At 35.6% G+C, this 20,990-nt stretch overlaps 3 protein-coding genes across 3 annotated transcripts; 1 reads left to right on the top strand and 2 right to left on the bottom strand.

The window, feature by feature from the left end:
- The first annotated feature begins 347 nt into the window (after positions 1-347).
- Positions 348-6,608, top strand: LOC132268911 (uncharacterized). Its single transcript, XM_059769825.1, has 5 exons — positions 348-645; positions 1,913-2,090; positions 2,390-2,852; positions 3,869-3,949; positions 5,846-6,608. Exons 1-5 carry the CDS (start codon positions 562-564, stop codon positions 6,345-6,347), a joined length of 1,308 nt encoding a protein of 435 aa, XP_059625808.1. The 5' UTR covers positions 348-561; the 3' UTR covers positions 6,348-6,608.
- A 2,798-nt stretch (positions 6,609-9,406) lies between these two features.
- On the bottom strand, positions 9,407-17,227 carry LOC132268910 (elongation factor Tu, mitochondrial). Its single transcript, XM_059769824.1, has 12 exons — positions 16,906-17,227; positions 16,335-16,410; positions 16,114-16,206; positions 15,863-15,937; positions 13,953-14,057; positions 13,755-13,845; positions 13,442-13,647; positions 13,034-13,117; positions 12,784-12,849; positions 12,626-12,688; positions 12,067-12,307; positions 9,407-9,771 (listed from the first exon to the last, which is right to left on the bottom strand). Exons 1-12 carry the CDS (start codon positions 17,085-17,087, stop codon positions 9,701-9,703), a joined length of 1,353 nt encoding a protein of 450 aa, XP_059625807.1. The 5' UTR covers positions 17,088-17,227; the 3' UTR covers positions 9,407-9,700.
- A 366-nt stretch (positions 17,228-17,593) lies between these two features.
- Positions 17,594-20,750, bottom strand: LOC132268560 (small ribosomal subunit protein uS2-like). Its single transcript, XM_059769392.1, has 3 exons — positions 20,568-20,750; positions 19,386-19,583; positions 17,594-17,731 (listed from the first exon to the last, which is right to left on the bottom strand). The coding sequence occupies exons 1-3, from the start codon at positions 20,748-20,750 to the stop codon at positions 17,594-17,596; spliced, it is 519 nt and encodes a 172-aa protein (XP_059625375.1).
- Between the last annotated feature and the right edge of the window lie 240 nt (positions 20,751-20,990).

Genomic DNA, 20,990 nt, shown 5'->3' with positions numbered 1-20,990 from the left:
TTATTTTTTTTGTCGGCGTCAATCACGCAAAGCTCCACCAATCGATACAATGGGTCCCATTATAAGAAGACTGGAATAGTTACTATGTCATCCTCAAGTAAAAGAATCACATAATTTAAGTAAGATATGATCAAGCCAAACAAGACCGAGCCATATTAACGGTTGAGATTGTCTAATAAAAGGAGAAATAAAATGTTATCGTGGAAGAAATTACACGGGAATTTACCCAAATCCCGAAAGGGTCCAACAAGAACAACTGGAGAGTGGCGACATTTTTGTCCAGATTCAGAATCCCAACCCTCTCCAGCCACAGATTCCAAAAGGCCAGAAAGTTTTTCTCTCTTATCTCCATCACTTATCAACCCAATTGGGATCACATAGATCCCAATTTCTGATGTCCCTGTCGCATTTTTGTGTTCTACCCAAAACCCTAAAATTGTAGTGATAAAATCGGAGGTCCAAGGGTGGATAAAATAAGTTCAAGATGTTGTGATCCTCACACAACAAAAGAGAGATTGGCGACAGAAACTTATATTTTCTGGAACTAGGTTTCTCTCAGAAATGGCTGATTATTTGATGGCCTCTCATGGTTACCCTCCTGGGCTTGTTTTCCACCAGCAACAAGGCTCATGTAGAGTCTCTAAGGTAAATGATCGATTAGTTTACATGTTTGTTTTTATTAGGGAACTGGATCGGAAGAAAGATTGGAATTTTTTTTGTGTTTATCAATTTGGGTTGCTGAGATTTATTGTAGTTTTAATTAAGTCTTATTGGCTTAACTTGTTGGTTGTGATTTGGCATCTGCTTTTCGTGTTTTTGCTGGATAATCGAGTTTATGTTTCATATCATGTTATATGATTTGGATTGATGAGACCTATTCTTTTCCTTTTTTTCTTTGATCCATGTTTTGGTGATCTGGGATGTTGATCTATGTTATAATTATGCGACTTATTTATAGTTAAAATTCACACTCTCTGAATCACGAGTTAGTGGGTATTTTTGTCTACATATGTAGTGTTTGCTTTTACTAGTCTTTTGGTTTTGGTTGTTAGTTTGATTTTTATCTTTATCTTGTTATTAATTTTGTTGTTGTTTATTGAAGTTTAAAGAGTAGTGAATTTGATTGTTCTATTACTTTGTTAAAGGTCAAGCTTATGTTTGCATCAAATTGAAGTTTCCTAGTGTCCATACACATTATTTTTGGTTGTATCTTTCTTTTCTTTTTTTCCCAGATGGGTAGGTTTTTGGTTATAATTGATGGAAGAATAGGCAGTTTTTGATGATTTTAGTTTCTGCTTCATATGATAATCTGTTAGTTAGTGTTAAGGTTAAGAACTTAGGCCTGCTTGTGTTTTCTTTTGTGTATGATATTTTGCAATTACATTTCCCTCACCTCAAAGGTGGGTCTTATACTTTCTGTTTCCTTATTATTTGTGACCCTGTCCCCAATTTTATAACTTGGGTGTTAGACATGCTTCTTAGTTCTTATTATACTCTTGTGGATATGAAAACATTGATTCCTTATATATTCGATATTTCTAATGTTGTTTCTGCCAATAATTTTTGTCACTGGTCAGGTTGTTGTTTTTATACCTTTGCAGCTTATAGTACTGAACCAGTACTCTTAATTTCATATCAATTTTGCTGGCTTTGTTAATTTTAGCCATGTTTTGTAGCTTTCAAGCTATTTATTAATTGTATTTATATCTTTAAATTTGAAATTGGTTCACATAATATTGTAGACTATAGATATTGTTATCAGTTTCCTGGATTTCATTGTTATAATAGCTCAGGCGAGTAGATAAATTGTTTTAAATAATTTGTATAACATCGTGGTAATGATCTGTCCTGGCCTTTATGCTTGAAGTCCATCCATTAGTGACGAATTATTATTAATCTCTGGTCGTCATAGGATTATCAACCTCTCTTGCCATGTCCTGGATCACAAGATATTATGAGACCAAGCTCCTTTAATCTGAGTCTGCGTCAGAGTGAGGAGCCATGGAAACACATAAGTGGATCGTCGGAGGCTAATCAGTTCATCAGGATTGACTCGACTATTAGAAGGCCTGTACTTATTGATGTTAAAGGTTTGTAGATTGCTAATTTTCTTGTTTGTTGCAGTTACTGCTTAAAGATCAATATTAATCTTTATGAACATTTGTCTACCAGTTCGCATTAATTTTATGAAGATTGTGTTTTCAATTTCTTCTTCATTGAGTGTGTTCCATTTCGTTGCAATGAGCCCATTATGTGACATATATAATATATCTTACAACATTCAATTGAGAATTTCATTTCCATTTGTGCATTATGTCTTATGCTTTCTACATTGATTTTAGTTGCACAATCTCTACTAATCTCATATCCCTCCTTATTTTTGCCACAGACACTCACCCGAACTCAATACTCTTTAGCTTCGGGATTGCTCAACAATGCACAAGACATGAAAAGATCTTGCAGTTCCTCATGTCCGGATCAAGTGAAGCAGAAAGAGGTGGATTAGATTTATCTGTACTCTCAGATTTGATGGGGCTTGAAGCATTGACAATTAATATCCATCAACAGCCATATGCTCCTGATCACAGATCTTGGTTTCACTATGCTGGTGCTCAGCCTTCTCTTATTTATCCTAGTAGTGAAGTTTGTTCCCCCAAGCCTCTAGTTGACTTGGTGGGGGATTTGGCCAGTAGTCCAGAAGTTATGCTTCAACGTCAACCAGATGGCCAAGTCTCATTCATGGGTTCTGGGACTGAAATGAAGGATATACTTTCGGTTATTGTGGGTTTATACTTGTCAAAGAACTCAACTACGGGGAGAAAGCAGTCAATGCTGGTCCCACACTTTAATAGGTATGGATACTTCTATGCAGTGAGAATGAACATAGATATGTAATATGTTTTTTTTTTGCATCCATCCTGGTGTGTTAAAATGTTGCGGAGCATGAACTCATTACATGGTTGTATTCGGATGGCAATTGTTGATACTTTTATATGAAATAGACTTGACTGCTAAATGCCTTTTTGGATTGGCCATAATCCGAAATGGATGATATTTTGAAATATATTTATATGGTAGTGGTTTCCTTCATGGATTTTTTTAATTGAATTTTCTGTTATTGACCACCAATTGCCCATCTACTCGATACTGAGTTCATAATACTACTGGAGAACTCCTGAATTTATGGGTTACAGGGTTGTGTATATAGTGGAGGAGCAAAGCTTTTTCTGTGGGTATGATGAACAATAGTATCATCACTATTGCTACGTATCTATTGTCATGCTTCCACCTGTTATTTAATCACATATTGTTATTTATGTGGAATCATGGAGTTGGAACTCTCTCTCTCTCTATCTGATTGACATGTTTATCATCTCTCTTTTAAAGGGAAAGAACTTCCACATTGGAAAATCCTTTACCTGCCATTGCAGACATGTAATTGATTGTAGGTTGTGTTGACAAGGGAATGCCAAACTGTGACGGTTTACCTGCATGTGTAGAATTAACAATTTCAAATCACAAGATTTAAGTCTGTTTCTCCAAATTTCTTTTGACTGCATTCGTGACCATTTTTTACTTCCAAAGAAGCTGTAGATAGAAGCTTTGGGTTTATTGAAGTGAAATTCCTTATATAATATAATTTGGTTTTTTTTTTTGGTAGAATATAGTCTGAAAGTACAATTAATTTTGTATCCTTCATTCAATATGTGCTGTTACAATTTCTTCTTGCTTTATTCTGTTACATTTTCCCATTCAAGTAGACAATCATGGCTGTCTTTTTCTTGTTTAAAATTTATTTTTAGATTTTTGCTTTAAACCTTTGTTATGCATAATATATTTCTAATGCACCTTTCCTTTTATTGAACAGGGTGGATACCAGTGATTTGAGGGATAAAATTCGTGCATCTTCCTTGACTCTTGAAACTGTGAAAGTTGCTCCTCTTAAGAGGTACTTGTTACACCATTGTTTGGAAATCTTTCTTTTTAATTTTTCATTGTTGTGACTCTGTTGCTGGCTGATATGTCTATTAGGGAACTAAATGAAACAAGCAGACATCTTTATTTATTTATTATTATTCACATGGTAAGTTTGTATCCTTTCTTTAGTTTTGGCATGGTGAGAATTTTCATCTAGAGGATTAAGTTTCTATGCGAATGGAAATTATATATTCTTATGAAACAGTTTATAGAGTATTTGATGAAAGCTTTTTGAGGAAAAAATGGAATTAGGAAAACGCTTGATGGAATTTTTATTGCGGTTTGGATGGTAACTGAGTAGTTTGTGAACTAAGTTGTTTCAAAAGATCTTACATACTAGAAAGAAGCCTGATGGAGGAAAAACGCTTATCTATCTGTGTAATAAAAAAGGGGATATTAGAGTTGCATCAACACATGCAACTAATGCATCATACGGTTTAACTTGGATGAGTAATCGGGCAGAGATCAAGACGAGATAATGATACCAAAAATGTTTGATGTGATTTTATGTTGCATGCTTCATATATTGAGACAACCATTCATTGAGGTTTCCTTTAAAATGCCACATTTTTGGCAAATTTGTATGCTTTTGTATTCTTACAATTAGAAGAAATTTCGTACTGACTGGATTGTTACTTGTCCATGCATGCATGAAAAACACTTATCTATGTGTAATAAAAAGGGAAAATTTAAAATCTCACTACTTAATTTTGTATATTTTAAAAAATGCTAACTTTTTCAAACTATTAAGTTTGACTGCTAATTTTTGAAACTAATTGCAAAAGAATATAAAAACATTATTTACATTTTTTCATGGTCCAAAGCACCCCTGCACACTTGTTATTGGCTGCTGACTGATTTTTTTTTAAGAATGCTAGCAGTCACCACGTGTCGGCAGTTGGCTGCTGACTTTAATTATTATTTTTTTTATTTTTATATTTTTCTTTCTGAACAGGGTATTCCCTCTCTACTCTCCCCCTCTTTCTCTCTCTAGACTCCCTATCTTCCCCAATCAAAGCTCGCCGCCGGTGACTTTCCACAAGTAACTACCATATTTGGTGGGAATTAACAGCGGAATCCACTACAACACCACCACTCCTTCACGCCATTCTCATTGTCGCTCTCTCACGCCGAACCTTCACCATCTCTGATCACAACCTCGTTCATTTCGTAGTCCGGCTTCATGGTTTCACCGACGCCGCTTATTCCCACTCAGGATATGCCAACCTCATCTCCTCCGAAGCCTGGGGATCACATCGCCATGCTCATCTCCAACAACTGCACCAACCTCATTTCCACAATCGTCGCCGAGGTTCTCCTCACCACACGTGGCCTATTTTCCCTCGCCACCATTCCGCTGCTTCTCGACCTCAACAAATTCCTCCACCGCCGCCGCCCTCTCCGGCTCCGGCAGCATTTGGATAAAAAAAAGTGTAGAGGGGCGTTTTGGACCATTAAAAACTTTAAATAGTGTTTTTGTATACTTTTGTCATCAGTTTCAAAAAGTTAGCAATCAAACCTAATTGTTTGAAAAAGTGAGCAATAGTTTGAAAAAGTGAGCATTTTTTAAAACATACAAAATTAAGTAGTGAGATTTTAAATTTTCCCTAATAAAAAAGGGGATACTAGAGTTGCATCAACACATACAACTAATTCATCATATGGTGTAACTTGGTTGAGTAGTAGGGCAGAGAGATTAAGCCATGAGCTCATTAGACCAAAAATGATTTTAGTTTTATTGATGTGATTTTCAGTTGCATGCTTCATACATGAGACAACGATTCATTAAGCTTTCCTGTAAAATGCCACATTTTGCACAAATTTGTATGCATTTCCATGCCAACTAATGGGTTACCCTTTTTTACAGTCCTGAGAAAACCAAACTCAAGCCATCATCAAAAAAGAAGACCAATAAGAAAGTAGCAAGGGAGAGGGATCTTTACAGAAAAAATTACTTCCATGCATGTGAAAGCCTTCTATCCATAATGATCAATAAGAAGCGCCATGGCAAAACCACGATACTTGTTCTGAAGAAATCTGGTCCTGAACTACCTCAGTTCCTGACCCAGTTCTCTGCTACCATTGCTGGGACTGGTCTTGCTGTTCTTTTCTCTGTCATCTGTAAAGTAGCTTCTGGGAGGGTACCTCTCTGCACTTCCAGACTTGTTAGTACAGGCTTTGGGTTTGGACTGGTTTGGTTATCTTGGGCATTGAATAAGCTGAGAGATACAATTATTTATATCAGCAAGAATTCAGGAAAATTGGATTTGAAAGAGGAGGAAATGATGTGGAAATTGGACAAAAGTGTAAAAGAAATTTTCTTCAGAGCTGCAACAGTGATGGCAGTGGCAGTATTGAGGTTTGCATGAGTTCAAGGTATGAAAATAGCTTTTCGGGAATATGTGCATAACTGTAAGTGCCCTAGATCAAGCACAGTAGGCTTATGGGGAAGTCATAGGGAAAAAAATAAGACTGTATCTGACCAACAGTCAAATTTTGTGTGTTAATACTTTCTAATTGGGATGTATATTTACCGGAGGATAACTAGGTTGGCTTGTGAGACAAACTCTTTTAACATATAGAAATTGTACATGGATATTGAAGTTTTTATTGTTGTTGTGATTACTAGAGCTTGAGATTTTATAGTTTATTTGAAGAAGTAGGGAGATCTGTTGAAGTACCTCGGAACAAGTTCCTCAATGGTGTAATATTGATTTATTTGGAAGCTATCTCTATAGGAAGAGAGATTATCGGCTAGTTACTACTAGCTTTGACTAGCCTTGTTTTTGTTAGGACTGCAACTTGGGCAGGCTAACCCAGCCCACCCTAACCCCAACCCAGAGATTTTGAAATTTGGATATACAATTTACAAATCGGGTTTATGTTCGGTTTGGGTTTTATCAAAACCTAGACATGTTCGGGTTGGGCTCGAGCCCAACCCGAAACCCAAAATAAAAAATAAAAAAAATAATAAAAAAAGACCTCCTATCTCTCCCGAAACCCAAAATAAAAAATAAATCCGCCGTCGCCGCTGTCGTCCCTCGCCCTCAACTGGTATCCCTCGTTCTCCCTTGCACTAGTCAAAGGTCGGTTCACCACCGCAAACCTCCTTAGCCTCCATCACCTTCTTCTCTATCATCTCCGTTAGCTGTTGCTCTCTCGTTTGCGTCCCTTTGTACTTCGCCATTCCACCCATCCATTCCACCGTCATACACGAACCCGATCTCATGCTTCGCTTGCAGACAGATCTGATTTTTTGAACAATCTGAAATGATATGCCGATATGGGTTTTGAGCTTTTGATTCTTGCAGACAGATCTGAAATATATTTGGCAAATTAAACTTCATAACACGATCTCATCATAGAAGAATTTGACAATGGCATTGAATATCCCCAGTTTTTAGTTTCTCTGTGTAAGGAACACTTGTATTTCAAAACAGAACAAGATTTATGAAATCATGAACTCACTTGATTCCCATCTTGGCAAAGACAAGCTCACACTGGAAAGATTTCCCCTGACCTTTGCCTCCCCAAATACCCAAGATGAGAGGAACCTGTAACAAAATCACATAGTAACACCCAGTGCATGTGGTGCTTATATGAAATCATGAATTTTAACATAGTAACCCAAGATTTCATTGATAAAATGACATATTCAGACAGATCTGAAATGCATGGTATCGTGTTATTTTAAAATCCTGGAGGCAATTTGGGAGGCTGAAACGATTTGCCCTAGAATTTTTTTGTTTTTTTAATAATAATATAATCAAATATAAAATATATATATATAATATAATATAATATATATATATATATATATATATATATTTCCGAAAAAAATAAAATTATTTTTTAAAAAAATCTCAACCCGTCAAACCGACCCGAAGAAAAATCGGATTGGGTTTTGACCATAACCCATGTTGGGTGCAATTCTGGTTGGCCCAACCTAACCCGATTCGAGTTGAGGTTGGGTTGGGACTGGGCTGGGTTGGGCCAGCCTAACTTGCAACCCTAGTTTTTGCTATCAGCTCTTGCCAACACTTTAGGAAGGGTGAGTGTTTATGCCATTTTTAAAAAATGAGCTTTTGAATTCCCAGCCTTTTCTTTATAGAAAATGTGTAGGCATGCTTTTTGCCAAACTAGTACCTCTGGTTTAAAATTCAATTTACAGGTTCGATTTGAACCTGACACAGATCTTAGTTTAGTACGAGGGATGCTTTCACGGTGACTATAATTTAGGGACAACAGTCCTACCTTGACAATTGCCAATGGTTTTCAAAAAAAACAAGCTTTGTAATAACAAGACCGTCATGAATTCATCAGAATTTCGTATTAAATTGACTATGTTGATGAGCTCTTAGTATCAACACCCCTATTTGTTGTTGCTCATAGTCTGTTATAATTGTTTACCGTCGCAAATGTCCCTCTTTTGAGGATTCCGTTTTCAGGGGTGGCTTCTTGCTAACTTGTATAGATTTCTTTGGTACATGTTTGGATTCTCTTTTAGAGAGCAGATTATTGCGACATCTGCTTTGCACCAAGCTAGCTACTCATTTTTTGAGAAATTTTAATTTACACACGCATTTCAAAAGTACGGAACATACGGCCATGCCTTGGGCCATTTTGATCGGAGTTCTCAAACCGTACAAGCAAGTATACCAAGCAGTCTTTCCAAACATAGATGACGCTAGATATACATTGGATTCAATATAAATATATATATATATATATTGTATATTTCATCCTTGCCTTAATCTTGCATATAAAACAATTATACAATTATTGTAAAATCTCATTGAGCAAGTTCGAGCTAATTGCACCGATTTTCCCAAAATCTTAATATGCAGCGCTGGCATTTCAAGCGTGAAAGGTGTGGAGAGAGATTTCTAAGGCAGATTACTGAGCTCCATGATCGGAAATGGTAGTGGAAGAATAGAAAAAAAAAATAGTGGAAGGATTTAAAATTTTCTCCAATTGTATCAGTTTAAACAAAAAAAAAGAAAAGAGAGCAACAAAAAAAAAGAGGGGGGACAAAAATAAAGTGGTAATCATCACACACTTTCACTGGTGCACATATTAACAAAATCCCAAAAAATAGCGTGGGATCTTTTTTAGCTGTGCCAGCCCAACAAACTTTAAAACAGCAAGTTCGTTCACAACAGTTCTGTTTCTAAGTCAAGTACCAGATATTATGTGCTTTCAACCCGTCAGGCAATTCTGGACATCATATATACGTGCAAATTTCATGTAGACCGTCCAAAATTTCTACTTCTGCCTAATTTGAAAAAATAACCAAAACTTCTCCATCAAATTTCACCCCAAGGCACCTGTCTGAAATCAAGTTTGATTTTAGATCATACAAACAATAAATTTTGCAATTGACGAGCAAAGCATTGCCTAAATTGCCAAGTTATGACCCAAAAGGAACTTGTAGCTGCAAAATGGATTTAATCATCTCTTAATCAAAGTTCATTTGACTAAGTATAACAAGTTTTTACCACAGAACATTTGGGCCTGTCAATTAAGCATAATCAAAATCCACTTACATAAATGATCAGCAATGTTTCACAGAACCACAGCTTGGCAAGAAAATTATGCATCAGTGTATGAGAAATGAAAATGTTTCAAAAGCGATAGCATCTCCATACAGACTCTTCTTCAACCTACAGACCTTGTGTTCTTTTCCTTTCACTTCCCCTAAGAGATCTGGCACCAGCATATCTCAGTTTACTACTTTTGAAACTACACCAGCACCAACTGTTCTACCTCCCTCCCTCAAGGCAAATCTTTGTCCTGTCAGATGACAAGGAATAAATTGAGGCCACATTGTTTTCTGATTCTTAACCAACAAAAATCTACCATAAACGTTATCAAGGGAACACAAATTACATTATATTATTATGACAGTTACAAACTGAGAAGTACACAATAACAAAGAAAGATAAAAATGTAATACCAGAGAATGCGAGAAAAGAAACACAAGCAAAAACGAACTGAACATAAAGAGGTACAACAATTCTGTTTTATTTTCAATGATTTTATTATTACTATATTCTTCCTTTTCCCCCTAGGGTATTATAGAATTTCCATTGAGTCACCACGTTACATGTTCATGTTAAGGATTTTCATGCCAATAAAAAGTTATCACCAAAACTTACAGATATAGAGAGATATATACAGTAAAAAAGAAGCACCTTCCTAGGAAATCTGGCAATGCTAATATCTCAGCCCTCGGGTTACGTCAAATCTCACATAAATGCACATTTTGGTTTTAACTTTCACTCACATTTAGAAGAGTTGATCCGCATTTCACTCACACCCCAAAAGTTACTTTTCAGTAGTGCTAGAGTATTTTTTGCAAATAAAATAACAATCCTACCCTTTTGACCTTGTGTTGACTTTGTTTCATGTATAAAATGACATAATTATCCCAAAAGACTTATTTAAATGACCAAAATATCCTAAAATTTATCCTCTCTTCTTCTTCTCTCACTTAAGTATATATAAAATATGGGGAGATTTTTTTGGGACAAAAATATCCTTAACTTAATCTGCCACCTCATTGAAAATATGGACAATTATGTAATTTCAAGATAAAAGAGATTAGACTCGGGAACCTTTTTCTCTCTCATGTTCTCATCATCTCTTCTTCTCTCAAGCCGCCTCTTTTTTTTTTTTTCTTTTTTTTTTTTTTTTCTCACATTTTCTCTCCGATTGCTGCGACCTCCACTGACTTATACTCCTCTCATCGCCACCATTACTGGACAAACTTCTTCTACGCTATTCTGGAACCAACCTCTCCGTCACTGCCGTGAGATGATTTTTCATGTTCAAGAATCGGATCTGATTTCTTCTGATTTGATTTGATTAATTCAATTGATGTTTGGATTCTATTAAAACAGTGAGTGTTTTGTTTGTATGATTTTGTATTTTCAATAACATTCTTCAGTTTATTTGGTGTCAATTTGGTGGTGGTGGAGGTTGGGGGGTGGGAATTGTGGCGGTGGTTGTGGGGGTGATGATGGTGGCAGTGGTTGCAGGGTGGCGTTGTGGGGATGATGATGGTGGTGGTGGTTGCAGGGCGGCATTGTTAATAGTATTCTCCATCTAGTTTATTTTCAGAACATTCTTCAGCATGGTCATGTAAAAATGGATTATTAGGAATGAAATTCTATTGTAATTGAAGACTTCATCTTACCTGAAGTAGATTATGAATTCTTTTTTTTTTTTTTTCATTTTATATATATTTTAAAGTGAGAGAGCTTAAATATTGGGCTTCATTGCATGGGTGTGCCTAATTCTAATGCCATAGAATTGTATTGGGAATCTTCATGTTGTCTTGCCTTGCGTATTTGGTTATACAACCTAATACAAAAAATTGCAATCTTAATTGATTTATATTCTTTTCGGGTTATTGAGGCTGATGTTCAACTAGGTGATTTATGCAATGTTTGTGTGAATAGATAGAGAGAGGAGAGAGAAAGAGAGAGTGATTTGGTGTGTGGGTTTTGTATATTAAATAGCGGCATTTTTGTCATTTAAAAATAAATATATTTGGTATTAAAAGAATGGGGGTAAATGGGTCAATTCGCATGTGTCAGAGTCCAAAAAATAATTTGGGGTGTAATTGAAAGTTAAAACCAAAATGTCCATCTAGGTGAAATTTGACCTAACCTAAGGGGGTGTCAGTGTAATTTGCCCAAAATGAGCACCAAAACTTACAGATATAGAGATATATACAGTAAAAAAGAAGCACCTTCCTAGGAAATCTGGCAATGCTAATATCTCAGTGACCGTAGCAAAATTTACACTCATTGTGATATTCATTTAGGCAATAATATATAGTATCGCCGTGATAAACAAATAAATTATTGTAATTTCAGGGTTATATATATTACTGATTTTTTTTTTTTCTGTTCAATGAATGTTTATTTTTATAAAATGGAGCATAGGATTTAATACGTGTGAAATATCAAAACCTATATCTATATATATATATATTATAAATAAATAAAAACACTAAGTAACTGCAATGGTTCCTTTCCCATATAGATGATGGATGTCCTGATGTTTTCAAGTTAAACATACCTGGTTCAAGAGGAACCGGTGAAATCAGCTCAAAAACAGCAGTCACATTGTCTCCAGGCATAACCATCTTAACATTTTCTGGCAACTCCACCTTACCAGTGATATCTGCAGTCCTCATGTAAAACTGAGGCCTGTAATTGGAGAAGAAAGCAGTATGACGCCCACCTTCATCCTTTGTGAGAACATATATCTCCGCCTCAAACCTCTTGTATGTTTTCACAGTACCAGGTTTGGCAATCACCTGTGTTAAGAGGAGAAGATGGTGATGTGATGATGTGATGTGATATCCTTTTAAGATTTATTTCAATATTCAATGCCAACACTGGGTTTCAGTTTCATCAAATATTTCAAATAGAAGATTCCAACAACCAGATATAAATTATTTTCTAGCTTTATTTCAAAAACTTAAATATAATAGGAGACATGGCATGTAATAGAAAAAAATGGAGAAACGTTGATTAAATTAGTTTTATTTCAAAATATATAATGACTCACTCAAATTTCACATTTCGAAATTTATAGTCAATATGGGATTTCCCTCTATTTTGGAGCCACTAACCTGTCCTCGCTGTATATCTTCTCGTTTTAAGCCACGTAAAAGAAGACCCACATTGTCACCAGCCTGGTCAAATGGAAAATCTTACAATAGTTCATCACCAGCAGAGCATGGTTCACATTCTTAGAAGCTTAATTTTTATTTACATATCAGTCACTTACTTGTCCAAAATCCAAGATTTTCTTGAACATCTCAACGCCAGTCACAGTAGATTTCAGAGGAGCACCCTACAATGAAATATCAATATCAGGATAACCATTCACATTTTGGAGCTTAACAAAAAATATCACAGGAGAACCTTCGGAGAAAGATCGTGAGACGTAATACAATCAGTCACAAGTCACTATTGAAGCTGGTATTCATGATAACTGACAAGCAATAACATAACTGAAATAGGATTTACAAATTCACCTGCATCAAACCCAAAATCTCAACCTCATCCCCAATTTTAATTTTCCCTTGTTCAACACGGCCAGTAGCAACAGTTCCACGTCCCTAAAAAATACAACCAGCAATAAATAAAGCTGACTGACAATAAGCTTCGAGGAAAAACTCTCTTTTACAAACAATGAGAAAGAATTTCACAGGAATACTGGTGAAGAAAACCATCATAAGGTCCATATCAGTTTAACGAATTTATAATTCTGACCTAACTGTTGAAAAATCAGATATCTCAAGACAAAAGCCCAGTTAACTAATTTTCTGTAATAAAAAGCTCATGGCAATTGATTTGGACAAAAGAAAGATAAAAAATTATTTTTTGCAGCAATGTGGTTCCTTGCTTGACGTAGAAAAAATATCAAACGCACATTTAATTACCTGAATTGAGAAAACATCCTCTATTGGCATTAGGAAAGGCTTGTCAAGTTGGCGTACAGGATCAGGAATGTATTCATCTACAGAATCCATTAGTTTTAAAATAGCCTTTTTCCCTATTTCTTCATTCGTGCCCTGTAAAGCGGACAACGCTGAACCTCGGATGATAGGGATTTCATCCCCAGGAAACTTATAGAAGGTAAGAAGCTCTGCCACAATTATATTCTCATGTGAAACACTTTTAAGTGGAAATACGGTATCACCTAATCAAGCAAAAACTGTGCAATAAACAAAATGTAATCAAAAGCAACTTTACCACGAAGCTCCATTTCCACAAGTTCAATTAACTCTGGATCATCAATGGCATCAATTTTATTCAAAAAACACACAAGTGAGGGCACACCAACCTATATAATGCAAGAGAAAAAAAATTAGAAACATAAATGTACTTAATAGTGTAAAAAACATAAAGGCTAAAAATTGCATTCTAAAGCTACTAAAGATAGATACCCACCTGGCGTGCAAGAAGAATATGCTCCTTGGTCTGAGGCATGGGCCCATCAGGGGCTGATACAACCAGGATGCCCCCATCCATTTGGGCAGCTCCAGTAATCATGTTCTGCAAATCAACAAAAATCATCACCAAAGTTGGGTTGTAATGTCCAACAACATCTATAGTAGTGGTGTAGGTTCTGAAGCAATTGATAGTCTGGACATTTTTCCCTTACAGAAAAAAGTAGGAGGCGATTTAAAAGTACTTTTACATTTTGAACTTCCAAAAGTAAGAAATCTAATTTAAAGTCAAATTTCAAATTATACCTAAGTTTAAGAACTAGATAAAGGGTTGTTTAGAAAGGGGAAAAAAAAAAAAAATCAATGTAGGGAATATAAAACTAAACTCTATATAGAAACCGGTGTTGCTCTTCAACTACAATCTTTCCCATGGTTATTAAAGGCTCAACACATAAACCTTATTGAAGTAGGAGACATGTACAATAGAAATGAATAATATATATTAGTATACAAACAATGCACATAAATCTTTTCGATATGCATATGCATTAAATAAATCAAACACCATTATAATTGTGCAACAACAGAAAACAATAATCATGTAATTTTAAACATGTATTATATATTATGATAAAAATCAAGAATAATGCATGGGATGCATTTAATGTAAGTAGTCACGTATGCACGTGAATTCTGCTAAGCATAAACAAAATTACACAATATGATCTATCGAATAAGACCATGATATGATGTAGAGTACATGGATTCACGTTTAAAGAAAAAAAAAATGAAGAACTGATTTAAAAATGAGATCTTGGAGTAAAAAACGCAAGCTTGAGGGCTCCACGTGACCCTGGTTGAAGGGGCTTGACTTGGAGTAGGTTGAGGTGCTCTAATTGAACCTTGATGAGACCAGGGTTTTTTGGAGCGTAGGCACACCTTTAACAACTATGGTCTATACTACATGAGCAATTTAAAAATTATTAAAAAGAAGGCAAGCCTTAAAAAATACAAGCATGTAAAACTTACAAAAAAAAAAAGTCAAGCATGTGAGACCTATTACTATTAGACTTCCTGTTAAAATGTCCACCAAGTTTACACTAGGCTGGTCCATTTGCAATTAGGCAAACACTACAAATATAATTTTCAAGTTACCACATTTATTAATGGCATTATCTTAACATTAATGGATGCACATGTGCATAGGTCAACCAACAAAAAGAAAGAAACAAACAAACAAATAAAACCTCGTTCCTTCTAATTGGGGTCAGCATGGATCTTGTTTTGCCAACCAGGGATACATATTTATATTACGATGAAAAATAAAAAAAATAGGTAACCACAAAAACAAAACAGATATTATTTCATAGTGTGCATCTGATCAGAAGGAACAGAAAACTATACATATATTTAAAAAAAAAAAAAGAAAGGAAAATGTGAAGTAGCTTGTGCCCAAAAAAGAATAACATAAAATAAAGCTGGAATGAAGCTCAAGTGACATCCTTTTCTACAATGCCACTTCTGCATTAGATGCTATAAAATCATTGTGGACAATTGCAAGCATTATGCAACATCAAAACAAAATGTTATTAAGACACTGGAGGTGCCTAAATTCCAGGCTTTGCATGTCCAGCAAAAATTTAGAAAAAAACCATTTGAAGGAAGGAATTCGAAAGGTTAAGGTCTCTAATAAAACCTTTTTTTTTTTTTTTCAGTAAGTAAACTCTAATCAAACTTACAAATGCAATAACCAAAGGAAATGTCTAAGGCATATTTCCTCCCCCCTTTCCTTAACACCCTCCTTCCTTCTCTAAATTGCGCCTTCTCATTTGGACTGAACTCACATGATGATGATGTGCAACAATAATAGTATGTTTACTTTGCAGCAAGACTGTCAATTTTACCGCTTACTTTAACATAATCAGCATGCCCCGGACAGTCTACATGTGCATAATGTCGCTTAGCAGTCTCATACTCCACATGGGCCTGCAACATCAAGTTGAATCGTTTAGTCAAGATGAAAGATACTTTGTGAAGATTAACTTTCTTAAGTCAGCAAGATAGAGACCACGCTAAATTATGGCCTAGCATAAGAGCATGCAATAATCAAGAAAGATAACAATATCCCATGCAATAATCAAGAAAGAGAACAATATCCTAACTGTTGCAATGGTAATTCCCCTCTTTTTCTCTTCAGGGGCCTTGTCTATTTCATCAAAGGCAACAGCCTTGGCTTTCCCTTCTTCTGCTAGCACCTAAACAAGACACACGACCCTATCAGATACCAAGCAAGAACAAAGATATACAAATTACACCACACATAGTTCACTGTAACAATATATTTTGTTGTTAAGAAAAATACCAACAGACATAAATAAAGTACCTTTGTGATTGCAGCAGTCAGTGTAGTCTTCCCATGATCAACATGTCCAATTGTTCCCACATTAACGTGAGGTTTTCTATCCAGGGAAAAAGAAAAAGAAAAAGGACGATATAGAAGATGAGTTTGAATCCAGTTGAAACTCACAAGAATTCAGATATCCTCTTTTTAATTTTTTTCAAACAAAAGTCGAAATTTCCTTCCAACTTTTTTTTTCCTTAAAAAGGAACAACACGACGCTCCTTCAAGAATTTTTTTTTTTTTTTTGGGGAAATCTTGGGCAATCAGAACCTAGGACTTCAGGAGAGTTATCTGAATTCTTGATTAGGATAAATGACCTACCACTTCAGTAAAATTTATAACAAACAATACATATATGTGATAAAAGATAAATATCCCTCTAAGAAAACAAGCTAAACACTAGAGTCTTAAGACAGTTAATGAAATTTCAGCCACCATTATCATAAACCAAAACCACGCAGCGAGCACTCGAGAAACATGAATATAAAAATATTTATACATAAAATTATTTGTGTGTGTGTATATGTATGTGTGAATCGAAGTTTGAACTTACGTCCGAGTAAATGTGGCCATTGATCTCCACGATGGAATGAGAACCGGTGGTCTTTCATTTCCAGAGAGAGATTCGGAAACTGAGAATTGAGTGGAGATTGAACCTCTGCAATATTGGTAGACTTGAGGAGACAGAGAAATGAGTCGTTTGGAATTAGGGTTTCTAAAAGCTACTGAAGCCATGAAATGAAAGTTAAATTAGGGGGAGAGAGAGTAAGCTGAAAATGAATGTAACATGCGGGCGGGGGTTTAGACTTAGAGAACTTTTCGCTCATAGGGTTTTAGAGAGAGAAAGAGAGTAAAAGAAAGGCCGTTCAACAATTCGGGCCGGTTGTTCAGGCTTGTTCCAAGTTTTAATCGGTTTGGGCTGAAATATCTTTTAAGCCTTTTGAGATAGCGTTGGGCTGAAGCGAGAGGATAGTAGCTTCCAATGCAACTTTATATTCATTATAGGAATGGATTTATGAACAGTTTTTAGTTTTTTCAGATTTCAAGCCTACTTGGTTAAGAGAATTTATAAAACAGTTTCCGAAAAACAAAAATTCATAAAACTATTTGGTTGTTTGAATTTTTGAAAATAGTTTTCTAAACTAAGAAAATAAATAAAAATATTATTGTACACTCTTTTATTTCTTTAATTTATGATATTAACTATTAATGTAAATATTCTTAACTTAATAAAAATAACTTCATGTAGCATTGCCTCTGAATGATGCCCACATTTGATTCATCAGATGAGTTCTAAGGGCTCCCATTTGTGGTGCACCACCATCAGATAAATTAAGTGCATTCAGTACACCAATATTTAGTATTAAGACGTGTGTATCCTGCATGGATTGGGATAGAAATATTTAATAAGATGTGTGAATCAAAAGACCCATTCATTCATAAATTGCATTCATTAAAAAAAAAAAAAAACTTTCTATAAAAGAAATTGAATCCAATATCCTAATATTCAAATACAATTTTTTTTTTTCATTAATGGAGATATTATATTGAACCAAAAGATCAAGCATTTAGTTCATTATATTGAACCAAAAGATCAAGCATTTAGTACATACTTAAAGAGAGCATACCCTCCATGAAAAATCAACATGGACTGCCTAACAGACCACTCAAAACAGCAAAGAAGCTTGGACACACACTCTTCACTAATCACTTCCCTTGTTTACAATAAATCACCAAGAACAACCTCCTGTTTACAATATCTTTCTCACACCACAACCACCCAAACTAGCAAGATAAAATGTTGAAGAGACAATATAATTTAGCTTACATGCATACACAATGAATAGAGCTTTGCCTATTGTACATGCTTTTGAAATCAAGAAACTGATGCTTGTGAGGAAATTGTGAAGTTGAAGAATGTTGAAATGAGATCGTGCTTCAGTGTTGAGAATGAGACAATTGCAGAAGGCTTTTGGCCTCAAAGTTCTTCTCTTGATGATGTATGGTGTTCCTTCTTTTAGATCTTTTGCTGAAGCTGAAGAATTTCTCAAACAACTTATGATATCATCTAGTCTCTCAATCATGATTTGAGTGTATACCAATGTTGCCTTTGATCTTCACAGATAGGGCACCAACTAGCTCTCTATTCAAGCTTCAGGTTTAAGAGAGTGGGCTTGATCTTCCAAGTCTTAAGAAATTCTTCAAGCAAAGGCAACAATGGGGTCTATTTATTTTCAAGCTTTATAGAAGAAGGCTTTGTCACTAGTTTATTTTTTGGTCTGTTTCCTTGTATACTTTAAACATCAGTACTTAGTATAGCATGTGGATTTTAGCTAGCATACAACGCATTCTTAGAAATAATTGATTTCTAGTATGGTACCTTCCACAAGTTTTAAATTGTAGACAGGAATGCAGAATTTACACAAATCTATTTTTTCTCCTCATCTCTGAGCCGAAAAAAAGGTACAGTATAAAGAAGAGGGTAAGCAAACTGGTGATGAGATATGTGTTTGGTACTGTGAATTGTTTTGAAGCATTCTAGAATCCAATCTGTTTTCTTTATAGTGATAAGTAGCTATTAAATTTTAAGATACTAAGAGGTTTATATATAGTTTTTAAATTTAATCAATAACCTAATGCTCTCTCTTTTTCCCTAATCCTAATTATCATATAATTTATTCAATTTCAACCACCAAACCTATCATCTACCATTCTTTTAGTACTTTATGCAATTAAACAAATCCTATTGTTATCACACTTGGATGATTACTTAGTGTCGTTAACAATCAAATACTTAAAAAATTACAACAGAAATTCATGTTCATAAACTTGAAAGAGGTCTCTATATACTTTCCACAACTTGGCCAAGTAAATGCCAAACCCAACAAAGAAAGTAAATCAAACATCAGATCAGATAATAGTTCATGCACTCTATTACAAAAGAGAATCACTTTGTTGCAACCGTTTGTTTATTGAAAACCAAAAGCACAAAATATCAGGCACAATAAAGCAACACTTTCTAACAAAATTTACCATAACATCCCACTTGTGCCCTTGAGGAATTGTGTTGCGCATCTGTAGAACTATCCTCGCCAATAGCCAGAACAAACAGCCAATGTTGTGCTTCCCCTTGTTATTAGCAGGTATGCCAATATCAACATACCCCATTGGGGAATCAGTATCACAAAAGGCAATGGTGGGAATGTTCCCAAGAGCAGCTTCTTTAAGAGGCTGCAGCCATTCATTACAACAAATCAAATCAGGATCAAAAAGGGTAAATAGTATTGATTTAAGAACAATAGCACACAAGAATTTTACACTATGAGGACAGTAAACACAGAATAATTCCAATTTCATCAGTTCTAAAATTTTGGGGCTAATTACTAGTTCATTGGCCTATGAAGAAGTGCAGCAGTCTAGACTACACTTAATGCATTTTCCATGTATAAAGAATCAATTCAACAATCAATCACACGATGATGCATGTAAAAAAATTGAAAGAATCACTAACCTGGTGATCAGTTCGTGGATTAGGAAGGATGAGGAGACGAGTGTCACGCCCTGCCTATGGAGGTTGTGCCACGCAGGCGACATGCAGACGCTGAGGAGGACATTGCATGGCAACTACATGGCAAGTGGAGTTTCTAGCGTCTTCCGGAGTAGTCTAGAGTTGTGTGGAAGATTCTAGATATGTGTAGTATATTTTAGAAGTGTGTGGAAGGTTCTAGAATTCTCCAGAATTGTGTAGAGTAGTATGGAGGGTTCTAGAATGTTGTAGATATGTATGGAGATGTGTAAAAGGTGGAAGAAGATTCTAGAGAATCAATCTCCACCGTTGGTTAGAATGCATCCTAGCCATCCATTAGGGATGGGGATGCCTATAAATAGGAGTAGGACTTCATTTTGCAACCAACAAGTCCTAGAGTGAGTCTTGAGAGCCTTGTAGAGAGCTTGAGTGCTAACCTTGTACAAAGCATTCTTTGAAGTAATAGAAATGTTCTTTCCTTACCAACTTAAGTGTCTTAGTGTGTGTGAGTGTGCAAGCCAAGTGAGGAGAGGGCGAGTGCAACTACAACACTAGTAAGCACACAAGGGGAGTGTGTTGGCTAAGGTGTGCACGGGAATTAGGCTGACCAAGTACTTGCGAGAGTGGAAGCAACGTCTTGGTGCCGCACGGGAGCAGCTAGAATAGTGCTGAAACTCTAAGCCCATGACACGAGGCTCACTAAATGAAGTCTGAAGCTGATTAGTAAATGTTCCAGGAGTATGGCGACCAGCAATTACATGAGCACCAGTATATTGGGCAAACTTCAAGACAGCTCTCTGACCATAGGGCCTAACAGACTGAACAATTATGTCATGAGGGTTCTCAATTGCAACAACAACTCTGGCCGCCATATGAAGCTTCTCCCATGTTTTTCCAAGGTTGATTATATGTACTCCTGAACATTGAAATAGAAATGATTAAGCAGGAGGAAAAATGAGATACCCCTCGGATCCGAGACACGGGTTGATCAGGCCCAGGCCCAAACCCGAGAGAATATCAAACAATTAATATTTTATAATGAACACGAAATACAAAATAAATTAAAAAATGAAATTAAAGCTGGAAGGAACTAAAAATAGAATCCGCAAAAT

This window comes from Cornus florida, unplaced genomic scaffold (genome assembly GCF_030987335.1).
Source record: "Cornus florida cultivar Cherokee Brave unplaced genomic scaffold, ASM3098733v1 CherokeeBrave_3.0.0_Hap2_Chr08, whole genome shotgun sequence".
Taxonomy (NCBI): domain Eukaryota; kingdom Viridiplantae; phylum Streptophyta; class Magnoliopsida; order Cornales; family Cornaceae; genus Cornus; species Cornus florida.
This window is presented reverse-complemented; position numbering and strand designations above follow the sequence as displayed.

Excerpts from the sequence above, each read along its gene's own strand:
- LOC132268911 (XM_059769825.1), top strand. The coding sequence starts at position 562 with ATGGCTGATTATTTGATGGCCTCTCATGGTTACCCTCCTGGGCTTGTT. Across the intron at positions 2,091-2,389 it reads TGTACTTATTGATGTTAAAG|ACACTCACCCGAACTCAATA; the intron begins GTTTGTAGATTG and ends TTTTTGCCACAG. Across the intron at positions 2,853-3,868 it reads CTGGTCCCACACTTTAATAG|GGTGGATACCAGTGATTTGA; the intron begins GTATGGATACTT and ends TTTATTGAACAG.
- LOC132268910 (XM_059769824.1), bottom strand. The coding sequence starts at position 17,087 with ATGGCTTCAGTAGCTTTTAGAAACCCTAATTCCAAACGACTCATTTCT. Across the intron at positions 13,846-13,952 it reads ATATTCTTCTTGCACGCCAG|GTTGGTGTGCCCTCACTTGT; the intron begins GTGGGTATCTAT and ends TGCATTATATAG. Across the intron at positions 9,772-12,066 it reads ACCGGTTCCTCTTGAACCAG|GACAAAGATTTGCCTTGAGG; the intron begins GTATGTTTAACT and ends GTCATCTGACAG.
- LOC132268560 (XM_059769392.1), bottom strand. The coding sequence starts at position 20,750 with ATGGCGGCCAGAGTTGTTGTTGCAATTGAGAACCCTCATGACATAATT. Across the intron at positions 19,584-20,567 it reads CTTCATTTAGTGAGCCTCGT|CCTCTTAAAGAAGCTGCTCT; the intron begins GTCATGGGCTTA and ends GAATGGCTGCAG. Across the intron at positions 17,732-19,385 it reads GGCACAAGTGGGATGTTATG|GATACACACGTCTTAATACT; the intron begins GTAAATTTTGTT and ends CAATCCATGCAG.